The sequence below is a fragment of the Megalops cyprinoides genome, chromosome 5 (genome assembly GCF_013368585.1).
Source record: "Megalops cyprinoides isolate fMegCyp1 chromosome 5, fMegCyp1.pri, whole genome shotgun sequence".
Taxonomy (NCBI): Eukaryota; Metazoa; Chordata; class Actinopteri; order Elopiformes; family Megalopidae; genus Megalops; species Megalops cyprinoides.
Window position 1 is genome coordinate 11,082,909 of NC_050587.1, and position 14,655 is coordinate 11,097,563.

The 14,655-nt window shown below is 41.6% G+C and overlaps 1 protein-coding gene across 1 annotated transcript; it reads right to left on the minus strand.

Moving 5' to 3' along the window:
• Positions 1-544: 544 nt before the first annotated feature.
• Positions 545-3,143, minus strand: LOC118777531 (liver-expressed antimicrobial peptide 2). The gene is made up of 3 exons (XM_036528559.1): positions 3,063-3,143; positions 1,984-2,126; positions 545-898 (listed from the first exon to the last, which is right to left on the minus strand). Exons 1-3 carry the CDS (start codon positions 3,126-3,128, stop codon positions 862-864), a joined length of 246 nt encoding a protein of 81 aa, XP_036384452.1. The 5' UTR covers positions 3,129-3,143; the 3' UTR covers positions 545-861.
• Between the last annotated feature and the right edge of the window lie 11,512 nt (positions 3,144-14,655).

Sequence of the window (14,655 nt, forward strand, 5' to 3'; positions counted from 1 at the left end):
CTTGTCCATCAGTGGCATCACGCTAAATACCCTCATTTGGCATTTCTTATTTTTTAAGTATTTGCACTACCATTGTAACAATAAAAAAATAATAAACGTATTTTAACATGAACTATTTACATCTTTCTGCGTACAAAACCGCCAACACCTCATATATTTACAAATAAATAAAGACTTGACACAGTATTAACAACCTCTCAACGGCTTTGTGTGCAAAAGAAGCTTTTGGGTGAACAGGAAACTGAATTGTGTTTCTTATCCAAAGAGGCTTTTCTTATAAACCCCGTGAAAATGTTTGCACATATATCCTCTTGCAACTTTGGACCACGTTGGACTGTTTCCAGATGTATTTATACTATAAAACGGCATCACATTTTCACATGGATATCAACAAAAATCAAATACTTTCAAGAATGTTTTTACACTAATGGAATATACAGATGTCCACAGCAATGAATGTACTACACATCGCTTTGGAGGCAGGATGTTGGTACAGTAGTCTACAGTCACTGAGTTTGTGAGATGAACATATGTTGCTGGAGATTATTTGTACGGTGTGTGCCTCGTGTGACTTCCCCAGTTCACATCAAGAAAATAAGTGTGGTAGTCAGAACGGTGAATGGGTTTGGGTGGACGTCCAAGTGCATAATTCAGTTTTTTATCAAAGACATTGTCCTTAGTAGATTTATACCATTGATGAACAGCTGGAAAACAGCTAAAAGTGCTCTTACACTTTGAGCTAAATCTTTGATAAATTAGGTAAAGTGTCCCTTCTCTGGTATGTTGAGATTCAAAAAAAAAAAAAAAAAGATTTAGATCCTTGAGGCGGTGAAGCTACCAGAATGGGCTAAGGTCCTTCGTTTAAGCTGCAAAAACTCGGAATGAGCAAACTTGAGCCCTGCAAAGACAGAGAAACAGGGTTTTTTTATATTCTTTTGTGAATATCACAAAGGCTTTCATGTAAGAATGCATGATGGTTGGCAATAAAATCCTGGAAGCATGAATTGTTTCTGAAGAAACAATGCAATGTTGTGAGGTACTTAGGTTAACTGTAGTTTATAACTTTCAGAAAAGACATAATAAGCAACAACAATAAGCCCCATGAAAATGTAATATAATAAACCAATAAACTTCAATATAATAAAATGACAGAATATTAAGTGCATTGTAAGTAAAATGCACTACAAGTACAGAACCATGTATGTTTGTTTAGAACAAAACATTTACTATTTTCCTGGCCATTGTAGCAGCCAATAAAACAACAGATGATAGTCATTCCTCTGAAAACAGCATCAGGACAGAGAAGAGGTTAGAACATTATCACCACAAATCTTGATCATTTACAAAGATAACATTTTCCTTGATAAAGAGAGAGTGAATTTCCATAACTGCCATTATCCTTGCTGCTGGTACGATAAACAATATGTTGATCATTAACAAGACATCGTTTGCACCCGCGCGAAGGAATGGTGGGAAAAATAATTTGAAAATCAAGGGTTTGACAAAGGAGGAAATCGCTGATCCTCATTTGTTATTGCTGGGGCCCTGTGAATTGCGATGTGATTTATTTAGGTTACAGTATCAAGCTTACGGGCACGGTTTGGTCAGACTGACCCCCTGAGTTTGCCCCGTCAGATACTGTCTGTCACAATGCCAATAAGAGACTCACACCCTGTGTCCCCATGTTGGGCTGAGGTGCATAACAGCGCTTGGGAACCTCTCTTCAAAAAAAATTATTTATGCTCGGCAGTGAAGCATAATGTTAAAGAGCAAGTCAAGAGAAAGGTCATTGGTTCGATTCCCTGCCGGAGTACTGCTGGTGTATCCTTGGGCAAGGTACTTTACCCATAATTGCCTCAGTAAATATCAAGCTGTATAAATGGATAGCATGTAAAAACTGTAACCTATGTAAGTCATTCTGGATAAGAGCATCTAATAAATGACAATAATGTTATGTAATGTAATGTAACGTGGGGGGCTCACCTGCAGTACTTGGTCCCGCATTCGGAGTGGTCCCGGCAGCTGGCGCCCACAGGCCGCAGGGTGTTCCAGCGCCATAACAGAGAGCGCTTGGCCCGGTAGATGAGGTCCATGCCCCAGTCATCCGGCAGAGGGGCTGTCTGCACCTGTGGGGGAGGGGGCAGACAAGGGTGAGCGCTATGGCCCCATCCGCGAAACCGCCACGTGGGAGGGGGGGCGGCACCTCCTTGGGCTCAGCCTGTACGTTAGGTTCTCGTGGTATCTCTGTCACACAGCATACTCTTAAGAGCTCTGAGAAAATCCACCTTGTCAGCACAACAACAGTCCTGATGATTAGAAAATCTTGTGCACAGCACTTTATCCCTGATACACAACAACACAATCAATGGCGAGTGTGCAGGTGAGATTTATGCAGGCAGCAAAGCATTTAACTCTTGGATCTGAGACAGGCGGGCTCAACCCTATAGGAAAAGTCTATTTGACTTCTTTAAACAAGGCAAACTCTAAAAACGTATAAATACACAGTGGCACAGAATGGAGAAGCAATCTACCAAGTGCACGTTGTGCTGCCTACAAAGGGACCAACTGAACACTTCACAGCATGCTGTTGATATGCTGCCGTCTCCTTAATAACTGAATAGCACCAGGCAGGACAGAGCAGCAACAGAAGCATATGCAAGAGGTTCTTCAAGATGTGGGTGAATCCAGAGATCCAGATACAGTAAACATGGCTCTGCAAATCCTCACAGCAGCAACTGACAGCATCGCAGTGACAACACATTTCCTAACACGTTCAGTAACATCTGAGTCTGACACCGAAGTCACTGATGCATTTAAACTTTCTATGCAACCAGACAACACCTGCTTTAAACACCGGCTCGTGTCAGTAATCGGTTGAAGAGAAAAACGACGCAAAACACAAGCTACCGACTGATATCGCAGTCCTGATGACGACTGCTCTATCAGCACGTTGTGACGCGAAGAGGACACTGATTCCTAAAGCCGTCTTGAGCGACATCCGGACACCTGCCCGCTGAAAGGAGCCGGTATTGAACAGGATGCAGAATCTGGAGGAGTCCTACCTGGAGGGCACAGAGCAGACACAGGAGTATGAGTAAGGCAGCGAGTTTGTGATGTAGAGTCATCATGTTTGACAGAGTGGGAGTTCGGTATTGAGCAATGTGAATGCCGGAGTGCCAGGCAGCCTTTATATTAGAAGCCATTATCTTCTGATAACGCTCGCTAAGGTCAACGATCAACCTGGGTGGGTGATCAAAGGGCACAGTTTAACCATGGAAATTAGGGCGATTCCACGTCTCCTATTGTTCTTAGACCTTTTACCACATTAAGGCCACAGACTGTTACACATAGCAGATCTGCACAGATTTGTACTGATCTACAGCCAGACATAACGTCATTTCACGTTGACCATCAATTATCACAAAGCGGGAAACTGAGTATTCTTGCCAAACCTGCGGCATGCTTTGTCAGTCAGTTGGCACGTTGCAGGGCTAGGCAACTATTGTTTGTATATAAGCTAAAATAATTAGCAGTAATATTAGTATTAGTTGTCCACTGTCACTTTCATTTTGGGTAATATATTCATATTGATTACATAATTAAAGTGTTGGATGGGTAAAAAATCCGCAGCATCTCTCATAACCTATGTGCCAATGCTGCCCATCCTGTATAATAACTTTTAAATTATACTTTTAGTAATATTGCATCAAATTTAAACAAACTAATTTGGGAAGGTGGCCTGTATTGTCTGCTCTCATCGCAGGTGAAACACAAGCGTCATCACAGAGCTTCCAAAAAAAAAAAAGCTGGTGTGTGAAGAAATTGTGTTTTTTTTTTCCACATTGGTGGAACTGTGAAATCGGATACGAAGCCCTCAGGGTCTCTGCAGCACAGGAAGGGAGCTGTGTGGTGGACTCTATCATTTCACTGGCTGCACATTTGGAAGCCGGCCTCAGATAAATCTGACACATGACATAAGCTATGCCGCAGGATCTCTTTATAGCAGGGCAGCGGTGTGGGACTGAGAAGGCAGTTAAGGATACTGACCCCTTCCAGAAGCCTTGTGTAACGTGTCCGTGACAGGATTTCATGGTGTGAGGCTGTCGCCGTTGTGATAATCTTATCCTTTTGATAATTTTGAAGTTGTTTTTCGCCACGGTGAATATTTCAGAATTATATATAAGCTTGATGTACAGTGCAGTCTATATTGATTAGTGTCCCTGATTAATAAGGAACACAACTCATGAAAAAGAAATACGCATTTACTAATTAATTTATCTGCTTAAAATGTTCAATTGTAACTTAAATTTGAACTCTACATTACTCCATCCCTCCCTTCCTCCTCAATTCCTGGCAGAATTATCCAGATCAGGGTCCTACAGATTTTCTGTTTTTCATTTGTGACCTACTTCCTTGAGTCTGAGCCAAGAACATCAGATTGGATTGAGGTCTGGGGATTGAGATGATCAGTTGAGAATATTTATTTTATGTTCAGTAAACCTGTGTAAACTTGCATGAATACTCTGGATCACTGTCATGCTCGAATGGATATTTTCAGCTATGTTTGAGCTTCTGGGCAAAAGGAGCCAGGTTTTAGGCCAAAGGTCCCGGGACACGTTACAGTTCATAAATCTCTATTTTAATAAAGGCTCCAGGACGTACATATGCAAAACAAGCCAAACATAATAACCCCCCCCCCCCAAATATCAGTGGTTGCTGTATCATAACAGCAACCACGTATACTTTCATAACCAAGTTATTTAGACCTTACACAATGAGTTTCAAGCACCTACTTCTGACCTTGTAAGCTTTTGAATTTGAATTATTTGAACTGGCTCGTGTAATGAAAGGGGGAGTGTGAGAGGTGAAGTGATTGAATGGTCAGCATATGCAACAAAATATTTATTTTGCAGAAGTGATGCGAATATTGTGAATTTCAATTTTGTGCTCTTTGGCTTTCTGGTTCGAGCACAGTGTCAAAAGTGCTGCAAAATGCTTAGTATGACTGCAAACTGCTGTTCATGGGGGCAGAAGTGAGATACCACTGTTCCTTTACAACTGCATTAGGATACTACCTAGAGATTGTTAAGACCAAATCTGAAAATCCTACACTTGTCAACTCTTGCAAATTAGAGGAAAAATAAATTGTTTTCAGCTATACTGCATGTGACTGTGTTGACTGAGGCAAAGATCTAACTGCTGCCAAAAAATTTGCAGGCAAGTGTGTCAAATGTCATTGGGGTCGAACAATGTAATGTGTGAGTAATGCGAGTTATGCAATAAACATTTAAGGAAGAAAAGGACTAATCAGAGCCTTCAGGAACAAATGGTTTTGGGAATGAAGAATAACATAGCCAACACACTCATTGTCAAATTAGCAGGCTCACCCTCAGCAATGACAGCACCAGAACAATAGAGGGCAGTGTTAGGATATGAAAAGCTAGTTGAATGGTTCACCAAACAGTAAATTCTGTAAATAGTGTATGCTCTATCAATCTCTGTGAGGACTGCATACCACAGTAAGCTACGCTCAGTGCTTGCATGCCAACATGGTGGTTGGAGTTTAACACTCTGTGATCCTGCCAGAGCTTTTTCACAGTGTCAGTTCTTAGTAATGTCCTCCTAACAAAGCTCACCTCAGATCTCTCATTTATAATTCACATATAATGAAGGCCAAACTCTGAAGACAAATTCCTGTTTCCTATAAACGGATGAATCTGGCAAAGCAGCAGTGAGCTCCCAGTTAAGAGGTCTCTACTCAGACCACTTCACAGAGGCATAATTTTAATATGCCATTTTCGCTACATGAGGGCTTGTGGTTTGGAGTGAGGGAGGGACTGCTGAGAAAATTGCCAGGGCTGTGTAATGCGTTGAGTGGTTGGTCTCTTAAATGCATAGCATGTGTGCATTTAGTAACCTTAGTACTCAAATGTGTAGTAAACAGCACAGTACTTCCGAGTGCAGATCCTTATTTAGATCCATGTACTATTCTACAATATGTTCCATGTTTCACACTCCTACTTCAACCGATCATTTCTCTTTCAAAGGAATTTTGTGATCTAAAAAGGGAAGGAGAAAAAGGCCCGTGCTGACTGTGACATACATGGGCTTTCATGTGGTGTCGTATCCGGTACTGAATGCCTTGATTTGATACTGTGTGGTGATTTTGATGGTCAACTATAATTTCTTCATGCACCACTAGGTAGTATGTCTCAGCCCTTCTCACAGACTACTCAATGAGTTCTATTATGTTGTATATCTACAGATAGAACAATTACATCTTTGGCGTCAGCGGTCCATGTGGTGTTTGTGCCTCAGTCCATTGTGTCTGGAAGCCAAATGAGGTGGGTATCTTCTGTTTCAAGCGATTGTATACATGCGAGACACACAGCAATAGAGTGACTGGTAAAGGCCTACCCTTTCTAGGTGAATGTATTCAAAGAACCTTTGAATACAGAGTCTTTGTTGAATCAGTGCTGCCATTCAAGTGCAAATTCTTCTTCTAGGAAACACTGAGGTATTATGTCCATTCCTTGCAATGTTTTGGATAGAAATTTTTTATGCAGAACAAACAGAAGTTTTGAGCTATCACGAGATGGTGCATCTGTGGTGAGAACCTCTGTCTCCGAATTGCACGTCTATGGTCGTGCTCATGTAAAACGGAGGTCATATTGTAAAATCGAGGGAGGAAATATTGCGTTGGTGCCGTTTCATGACAACGCTGCTCCTGTCAGCCTGTAAATCTGTGAAAATGGTGTGAAAATGAGCCGACAGAACGTCGCGGTTATCTGTCAGAGAGAGAGAGTCAGAGGCCGTTCCCCTGGCAAGGGGAGGGCAGCTGCCTCTAGCAGATGGGCACAGGTGCTTCAGCTTCCTGTTCATGAGCAATGACAGGTGGGGCCTGCGGGTCAGCCGGCGGATCTGTGGCACACCGGCAGTGCCACGGGTGCGGTGCCGGTCCTTGGTGGCCAATCAGCTTTTTAAAGTGGGTGACCTACTTTTCCCATCCTCACCCGTGGTCATGAACTGTGGGTAATGACTGAAAGGATTAGAATGCGGGGAGAAATGTCAGAAGCGAGGCAACTCTGCGGGGCTAATGAGCTTATCGCCCAAGACGAGGGGAGAAACTTGGAGAGGGAGCCTAAGGGTACAGTTGCTAAAGCTCCGGAGGGAATGAAAGGAGCCAGTTGCTGAGGTTGAAGTATCTGATGAGGTTTCCTTTGGAACATCACTAGGGCAAGGCCTAATGCACTAGGATCCTTTGCAGCGGAAATGGTTACCCTTTTCTAGGAAACACACAACAAGCTAGCTTCATTTCCAAAAACAATGTGAGCATCTGATGAAGGAGCATGTTCAGATTGTTGCAAAAAAATATGACCGAGTTGCACACACAGTAGACCACACAGCACTTAAATGGTTGAATTTCTTAGACTTCTTGAAAAGACAGAGTAAAACAAGGCTGTTTTTTGTCAGTAAATACTGAAAGGAAGCGAGAGCAGAATGCTCCCTGTAGCAAATGCAGTTCTGTGGTCTGTTTAATCCAGAATCCTCCCCGCCCTTGGGCTTCATGAAGTGTACAGTTGGCAGAAAAGAGTCACACCCACAGAAGTCAAGAGCCCTTCATAAATCAATGAAGCCACCTTAAAGCCAGCTCAGATAAGACAGATTGATCCTCTGGACAACATTTACACTAAGTAGGCAATGCCAGAAAAATCTCTTGTGCAATCATTCCTTGGTTCATTGGAATACGTTTGCAGAGAACGAATGCTTATTGATTGCATGCTTAGTTTAATTTATACATGAAAAGGACAGACAGGATTCAAATGCAACCATTTCACAGACCTGTCATGTCAGTCATATGACCACTGAACAACTGTGTTGTGTGAGAGACTCATACAATTTTTAAAGAGACCTGCTGTAAAAATGCTCAAAGGTCATTAGTGGGTAATATTACCACACACATACATAGAAGTGGTTTGGCTGGACTTATCAACTAAGAGGTCTCTGTGACATGAATGGCTGTGATCTGACATACATTGATCAAGGTAAAGTTGTGATCGCAGCTTTCAGAATGCACAGACAGTAGGATAGTAGCGAATACAATGAGAAGACTGGAAACAGTGTCCAGGGATCCACTGTCTTGCTGACCAGCAGCATGACTGAAACCTCAAACAACAGGTGATTCAAGTTCCCATCCAGTCAGAAGCTGTAGTAAACTAATTGAAATCTGAGTTGAACTAAAGACCACAAACTTGTGGAGCTCAAATGGTTGACACTCCCTACAGTTTATTCTTATAATCATGATCATATGCACCATATTGTCAGGGCATTCAGAACTCACCTTTACTTAAAGCGTAAGACATTCATACAGTAAGGATGCGTAATAGGAACAAATATGATATGTCAGTGTCAAAACCAGAAATAATTAGCCTCACAGAAAACAGCTCATACACAGTTCTACTGCAGCTACAAAGACAGCTACAAAGACACAAAAATGAGTTATAAAAAATGTGCTCCCCTCATCCCACCTCCCACACAAACACACACACACCACACACACGCAATTTATCAATGTGAATATTGTATTCGTAGACAGAGTGAGGGGGGTGCATATGTCAGATGAATGAATGTCCACTTGTTCTGTGACACCAGGGTATGTGCTTCATTAACTGAATCCATTTCAAGTTTTTTTTTTTTTTTTTTACAGAATTTGCAGAACTGTGTTCATATCTTTTTCAGTAGCTTATATGAAGTACCAAAATTGAGAAGATTTTAAAAATGCATATGACAAAAATGAGGACACAAATGCACTAAATACTACAGTTCCATGTAGCCTTTCACAAGAAATACTGCATTGGTACTTAAGGTTGCCATTTTCTGAGCTGCAATAAAGCATTTCTCTACTGTTTTCTTAGATGTCTCTTCGTTACCTGAATAGGTTTTTAAAGGTCAAGATTTGACTTGGCAGAGCCCAAAATCGGACATATCAACTATCTCACGCTTCACACCATTTGTTGTGCCGAGAGAAAATAAAAGAGTCTGCTTCTTTGTTTGAGGACGTGTCAGACTCAGGGCTTTGTGGTTATCCAGCATGTAGCTTGCAGGCGGGTAACCAAGCTTCTTTTGTTTTTTATTTGAGGCTATGCATATGACCTAACTGCTCTGTCAGTGCGGTGGGTGGAGTCAAACAGTGAGATTGTCCTGAGTTAACCCACGTAGACTGTAAACTGTGCTGTATTATGCCCATCAATGGCTGTATAGCGAGTGTGAATAGATGAGAGTGAGTCTGAAGACAGGCTTATCAAAACTGAAAGTCTCCCAAAACGACTCTGCTTTCAGGAAGTGAGCTCGTTAAGCTGTAACAACCCTTGCATTTGACAAAGGAAGGATGCAGCTTGTCTGAAACGGCCTAAACACACATTTATTCAAGGACAGGGGCTGTCCTTGGTCTGTTTTCAGATTTAATCACCTGACCACTGTGGTATATTTGCTGTGATCCTATAGCAGCAAACTGTATGGTAATTAGAGTTCTTTCTTAACCTGAGTCAGTGCACTGGCTGTGTGGGTAAGGGTCCTCAATAGTTTCTGCTACCATGGAAGTTTTATCAGTACTTTTTTATTTGCATAAATGAACTGCAACAGAGTTGCTAAATAATTGCAAACCTGGGTCAAAGATGGCCCCAAAACCATAATCCCATTGATGGCAGGATATAGCTAAAACAGGTGTTAAAAAAGTAGTTTTGAAGGCAGCAGTGTGGTGTAGTGGTAAGGGCCAGGGCTCATAAGCAAAGGTTACCAGTTCTGTTCCCGTGTGGGCCGCTGGTGTTGTAGCCTTGGATATGGTACTTGGATATAGACTTGCCTTTGTAAATATCCAGCTGTACAAATGAAACTGCAAGCTGTGTAAGCCTCTTTGGATAAGAACAGCTGGTAAGCAGATGTAAACTGAAATGTATTTCATGTTCTGTTTACACAAAGTAGAAGATAGCATATAATAACTGACAATGAACTCAGCAATATTTCCAACATAACCTAATTCCCCAGTCATTTTCTGAGATTTAAGTATACCATAGTGTGGCCTTCTTCTCAGAATTCTGATGTCATGGAAATGCTTAATGTTTCTTTTGATTAAAGATTTGTTCAAGACAGACTAAATTATCCCAATGAGAAGTGTGGATTTTGACACTGCCAGCTAAGTAAGCCTGTCATGAAAGTCTAGAGTTATGGGTTGTTTGTAACTGTAATTGTAATTTGTTCCCTCCTTACATTCTTTAAAAGTGGAATCAGAAGTACATGGAAAAATAAAAGCAGTTCATTCAGAAGGTGCAATGTCTACATAGAAACTGAGCAGTCAAGAGAAAGGAAAGAGTTATCTTCTCTAAAGCAACTTGAAGCAACAAAAAACATGTGCTTCAAACAGGCTGCCCGTTTTGTCTTCAAATAAACATGGTGCTTGTGTTGTACAATGAGTTTAGGGAATACCCTTCAAGCCTGCAATTAGCCCCAAACCATGAAATGATTTTAATCTGGTCAAGACACACACACATACAGACACAGACACACCAGCACACACAGACACACACACAAAGTGTGCGTATGTGTTCATGTTTATATGCAATTTACATGTAACTGCACACAGCTGCATATTATAAACACACATTATGGAGTTTCAACATGCACTGAAATCAAATGACGTCCACAATGTCCAATGCTTGCTTTTAATTCAGACAATCCCTTACCACTTTCATTACACACAGTTTTAAAGATGTAGTTCTGCAATTGTACGCTGAAGGCTTCAACGTTATGTATGCTGTCTGTGTACAGCAAATGTCATATTCTTTGATACACTCTCCAGCCTTAAAGACACTGCATGTACAGCAGATTTAAAATGTGATACGCAGTGGCTTCATGGTGAGTCACCCAGCCCTAGATATAAAACCAAGTGTATCAGCTCAGTCTCCTCTTATCAAAAAGCAAACATGACACCATTTTCTCTGTTTGTTTACCTCAGAGGAGTGTTGAGAGCAGGAAGTCCTGTTCCCAGGCAATTATTTTCACACTCGAAGAAGAAATAAAAGTAAACTTCCTGAAGTCAGGATACAGTTCACTAAATGGGACCAAAATGCAAAGTCAACTACATCCTCAACACACACCGTTTTGCACATTAAGTTTTACAGTGGCCTCAGTGAAACCTTACTGTGTGCTCAATTAACCTCTGTGGTACTTTGATCACCCTTTCTGATCTCCTCATTTTAACAGGCTTTTTAACAGCCTGTGATGATCGGGCTTGACACTACAGGTGTTTGAGTATTCATTACAGTCTTTGGCGCCTACAGCAAGTGTCACCTATCACACCTGTATGTGACCCCTTCAGGTGTCATCGCAACACCAGACCTGGGTGCAAGCACTTTGTGACACCCTGGCTTCCAGATTCTACATCATCATGTATTTTTGGGTTCAGTTTACTTGACCCTTTTGCCCATTTGTCATAGTATAGTACCTTTTTGTGTCAGTTGGTCTTCCCTTTTCCTTTTCCAGTATTCTGCCCCCCCCCGAGTTCAGGCACAGCTGTTTGAAGTCACCTGTAGAACAGCATTTCGCTAGCTGATGGGCCATGTTACAGTGGAATGGCCCTGTAGTTACGTAGAGTAAAGTAAGGATCAGTTTTTCTGTATAATGCCTTCGGGATCAGTAGCTTGACTATTTTCCACCCAGCTCTCACCCTAACCCATTGGACTGTGGGTAGTTTGGTCTGGGGGAATCATGCTTAAACCCATTCTGCTTTGCAGAAGGTCTGAACTCTGAATAGCTGGACTGTGGTCCATTGTCTGACATTACCTTAGAGGTCACCTTATAACATGCAAAAACTAATTAGTTGTGCACTTTTAGCTGGGATGCTATGGTTTACTTTAACAAAGTTATTTCAGGATAATGCGGGTAGTAATCAAGTACTAGGACATTTCCCTTCAACCCCTACTTGGTAGATCTTTTGAAACTAGAAGCGAAAACTCCTACTAGTCCATGGTTTCACTACTTAATTCTCCTCAATCCACATTCTTTGCTTTCCTTGGATGTGTTATTGTATATCAGCCTGCATGTCTGGCCAATACAGTACTGCTTTGGCTCATTGGTTGGACTTTTCCATTCCCCGATGCCCCCCGTGGTTTTAATTAACATGTAAATAACTAATTCACTGTAACACCTCAGACACCACAAGGGCCCTTGAGAAGAATGACATCAAATACTAAATGTTTGTCTCTGTACTCAGAGCAAGTTGAAGGCACTGAATGCATTGACCATGGCAGTGTAATGGCTTGGATGACTTTTATGGGGGTTTTATCATGCACTGTGGCGGGTGCCATCACTGTTGTTATCTCAGCCAAACCCAGGCAGCTCTTTCTGATCAGATGTAAATGAATGATTTCATCTTGCTTGTTTCGAGCACTCAAAGGCCAGTGACAATATGTCAGCCACTATTAGTTCTTTTTCTGACCTGTACTCTAGCTGTAGGGTTGTACTTCTGTAGATTCAAAAACAACCTCTGCACTCTGGTGGTGTGTTTGCTAACCCTTTCTTTGCAATGGTTACCAACAGCTTGTAAACAGTTTCAGCCCACATCCTCCTGCCATAAATGTACACAAGAAATTTCTCACAGCCGTATGGCAGGGCTAGTGCTTCTTTTACTACCTGTGCATAGTTGCACCCTGAAACAGTCAGTATCCTTGTGGCACATGTTACAGGTCTCCACTGTGCACCACACTGCTGAAGTAATACAGTGTCCTATGTCTGCCGCAGAAGTGTGTGCTTACATCTTTGTGTTACACCATGTCCACTCAGTGCTTTTGCAGAGCAAGCCTCTCAGCTGGCTGGTGTCTGACGCTAGATTCAGCGCAGATTTGCCTGCTTGGCTTACCATGCCTACAGACCACTGCAGTCCCTCTTTGTCAGTGGGTGGTGGTATGTTTCTTACGGCCGTCACTTTGCTTTTGTTAATCCGAACACTCCTCCTTACCCCTGGAAATGCGATGTCCGCCTGTGCTGACATTTACTTCTATTTAGCTTTAGCCCATTAGCCTTTGCTTTCTGTCTAATGCAATTCTGTTGCACTCCTCTAGAGTATTGTCCTATATTAAGACGGCATCTATGGACATTTCAGTACCTGGCACATTCTCCAAGATTTACTGCACTCTCCCATGGAACACCTCATGACTGCTATACAAACCAAACGGTAACCTCTTGAAAGAATACCTTCTAAAAGATGTATTGAAAGTATATAGTCTTGTGCTGTCTTTGTCTAGGTCTATCAAGGCCAAAATCCTGCCGACATGTTGTTTTATTAAAATAATTTGCCCCTGCTACATCTGCTAGAGTTTCCTCCCTTGTGAACAGCTGAAAATGTTCCCTTTTCACATATTTGTTCAGTTCCTTTGGATCAATGTAAAACTGAGATAGCCACCTTTTTATCTACTATCATCAGTGTGTGTACCCATTCAGCTCCTCAACCATTTCAATGATATCAAGAGCTTTTGGTCTCGAGTTCTGTGTTTAGCTTATCTATTAAAGCTAATGAAACCTTTCTCGTGCCCTGGATCAATGGCCTGTTACATTTCTCAGTCTTCCTGTTCTTTGAAACGCATCAGCATAAGCATCCTGTACATTTGTCAAAAAATACATTTCATCATCGAGAACTTCAATGAGTCAATCACAGGTGGTTTGTTCATTTTTCAATCACAAAAGGCACCTCATTTGTTTTACTGTTTACTGTTTACATCAATGTTAAGCCCTAGAGTGCATGTATGACCTACATGTGTGGATATCCTCTTTATTTGGGGTAAGATTCGGGGTAGGGGATTGGCATCAAAAATCAATGTTTTTTGTGAACTACTTAATTGATGAGAATCTATTTCCAAAATATCACTATGAAGGAGGGGCTTGACAGGCACATTTTAATCACTGCAGAATTGGATATTTTCAGCAGCATTGTACTGTACTTCACACACAAGATGCACTGATTGGTAATAGCCCACTTGCACATAAAACTGGCACGTGTTATAAACTGTTATGCTATAAATATCAGAAGATACATTTCACAAGAGGAGGGAGACACGCTCAGTCTACTGTGGGTTCAAGGAGTGGGAGGAAAACAGTAGTGCAATACCTTCCAGAACACCATTGATACCCAAGTACGCAAGACAGTTGTTAGTTCCTCAATGAAACTTTTCAGCTGTATTATTTTACCCTCTCCCTCCCTTTCCAAGTTTTAAAATTTATCCATATATTTCTGCAACAGAACAGAAATAGTGCAGAGTAGAAATTACAGGACTGTCACAGTCTGAGAACTCCTCCCTACCAATAAGTGTCTCCCTACCTTAGTATTGACTAAGAGGAAAGATACCAGGTCCGCAAAACAGGCAAAAATATGAGATTAACTGCACAGTACATGTGAGCACATTTGCCAGAGGACATGAATGGCTAAGTTTACAGATACTGTATAACTTCATGAGGCAGTTTTTGCTTCCTACTGTCTGATGCATGAAAAGAAAACTATAAGCAGTAAAGGCATTTACTAGGAGAGTTAAGGGTTGAAATCATGTTCCACGGAATGTGCTGACCTGTGCAGGGTAATTACCTAACAACAATTTACCTAATGCCAAA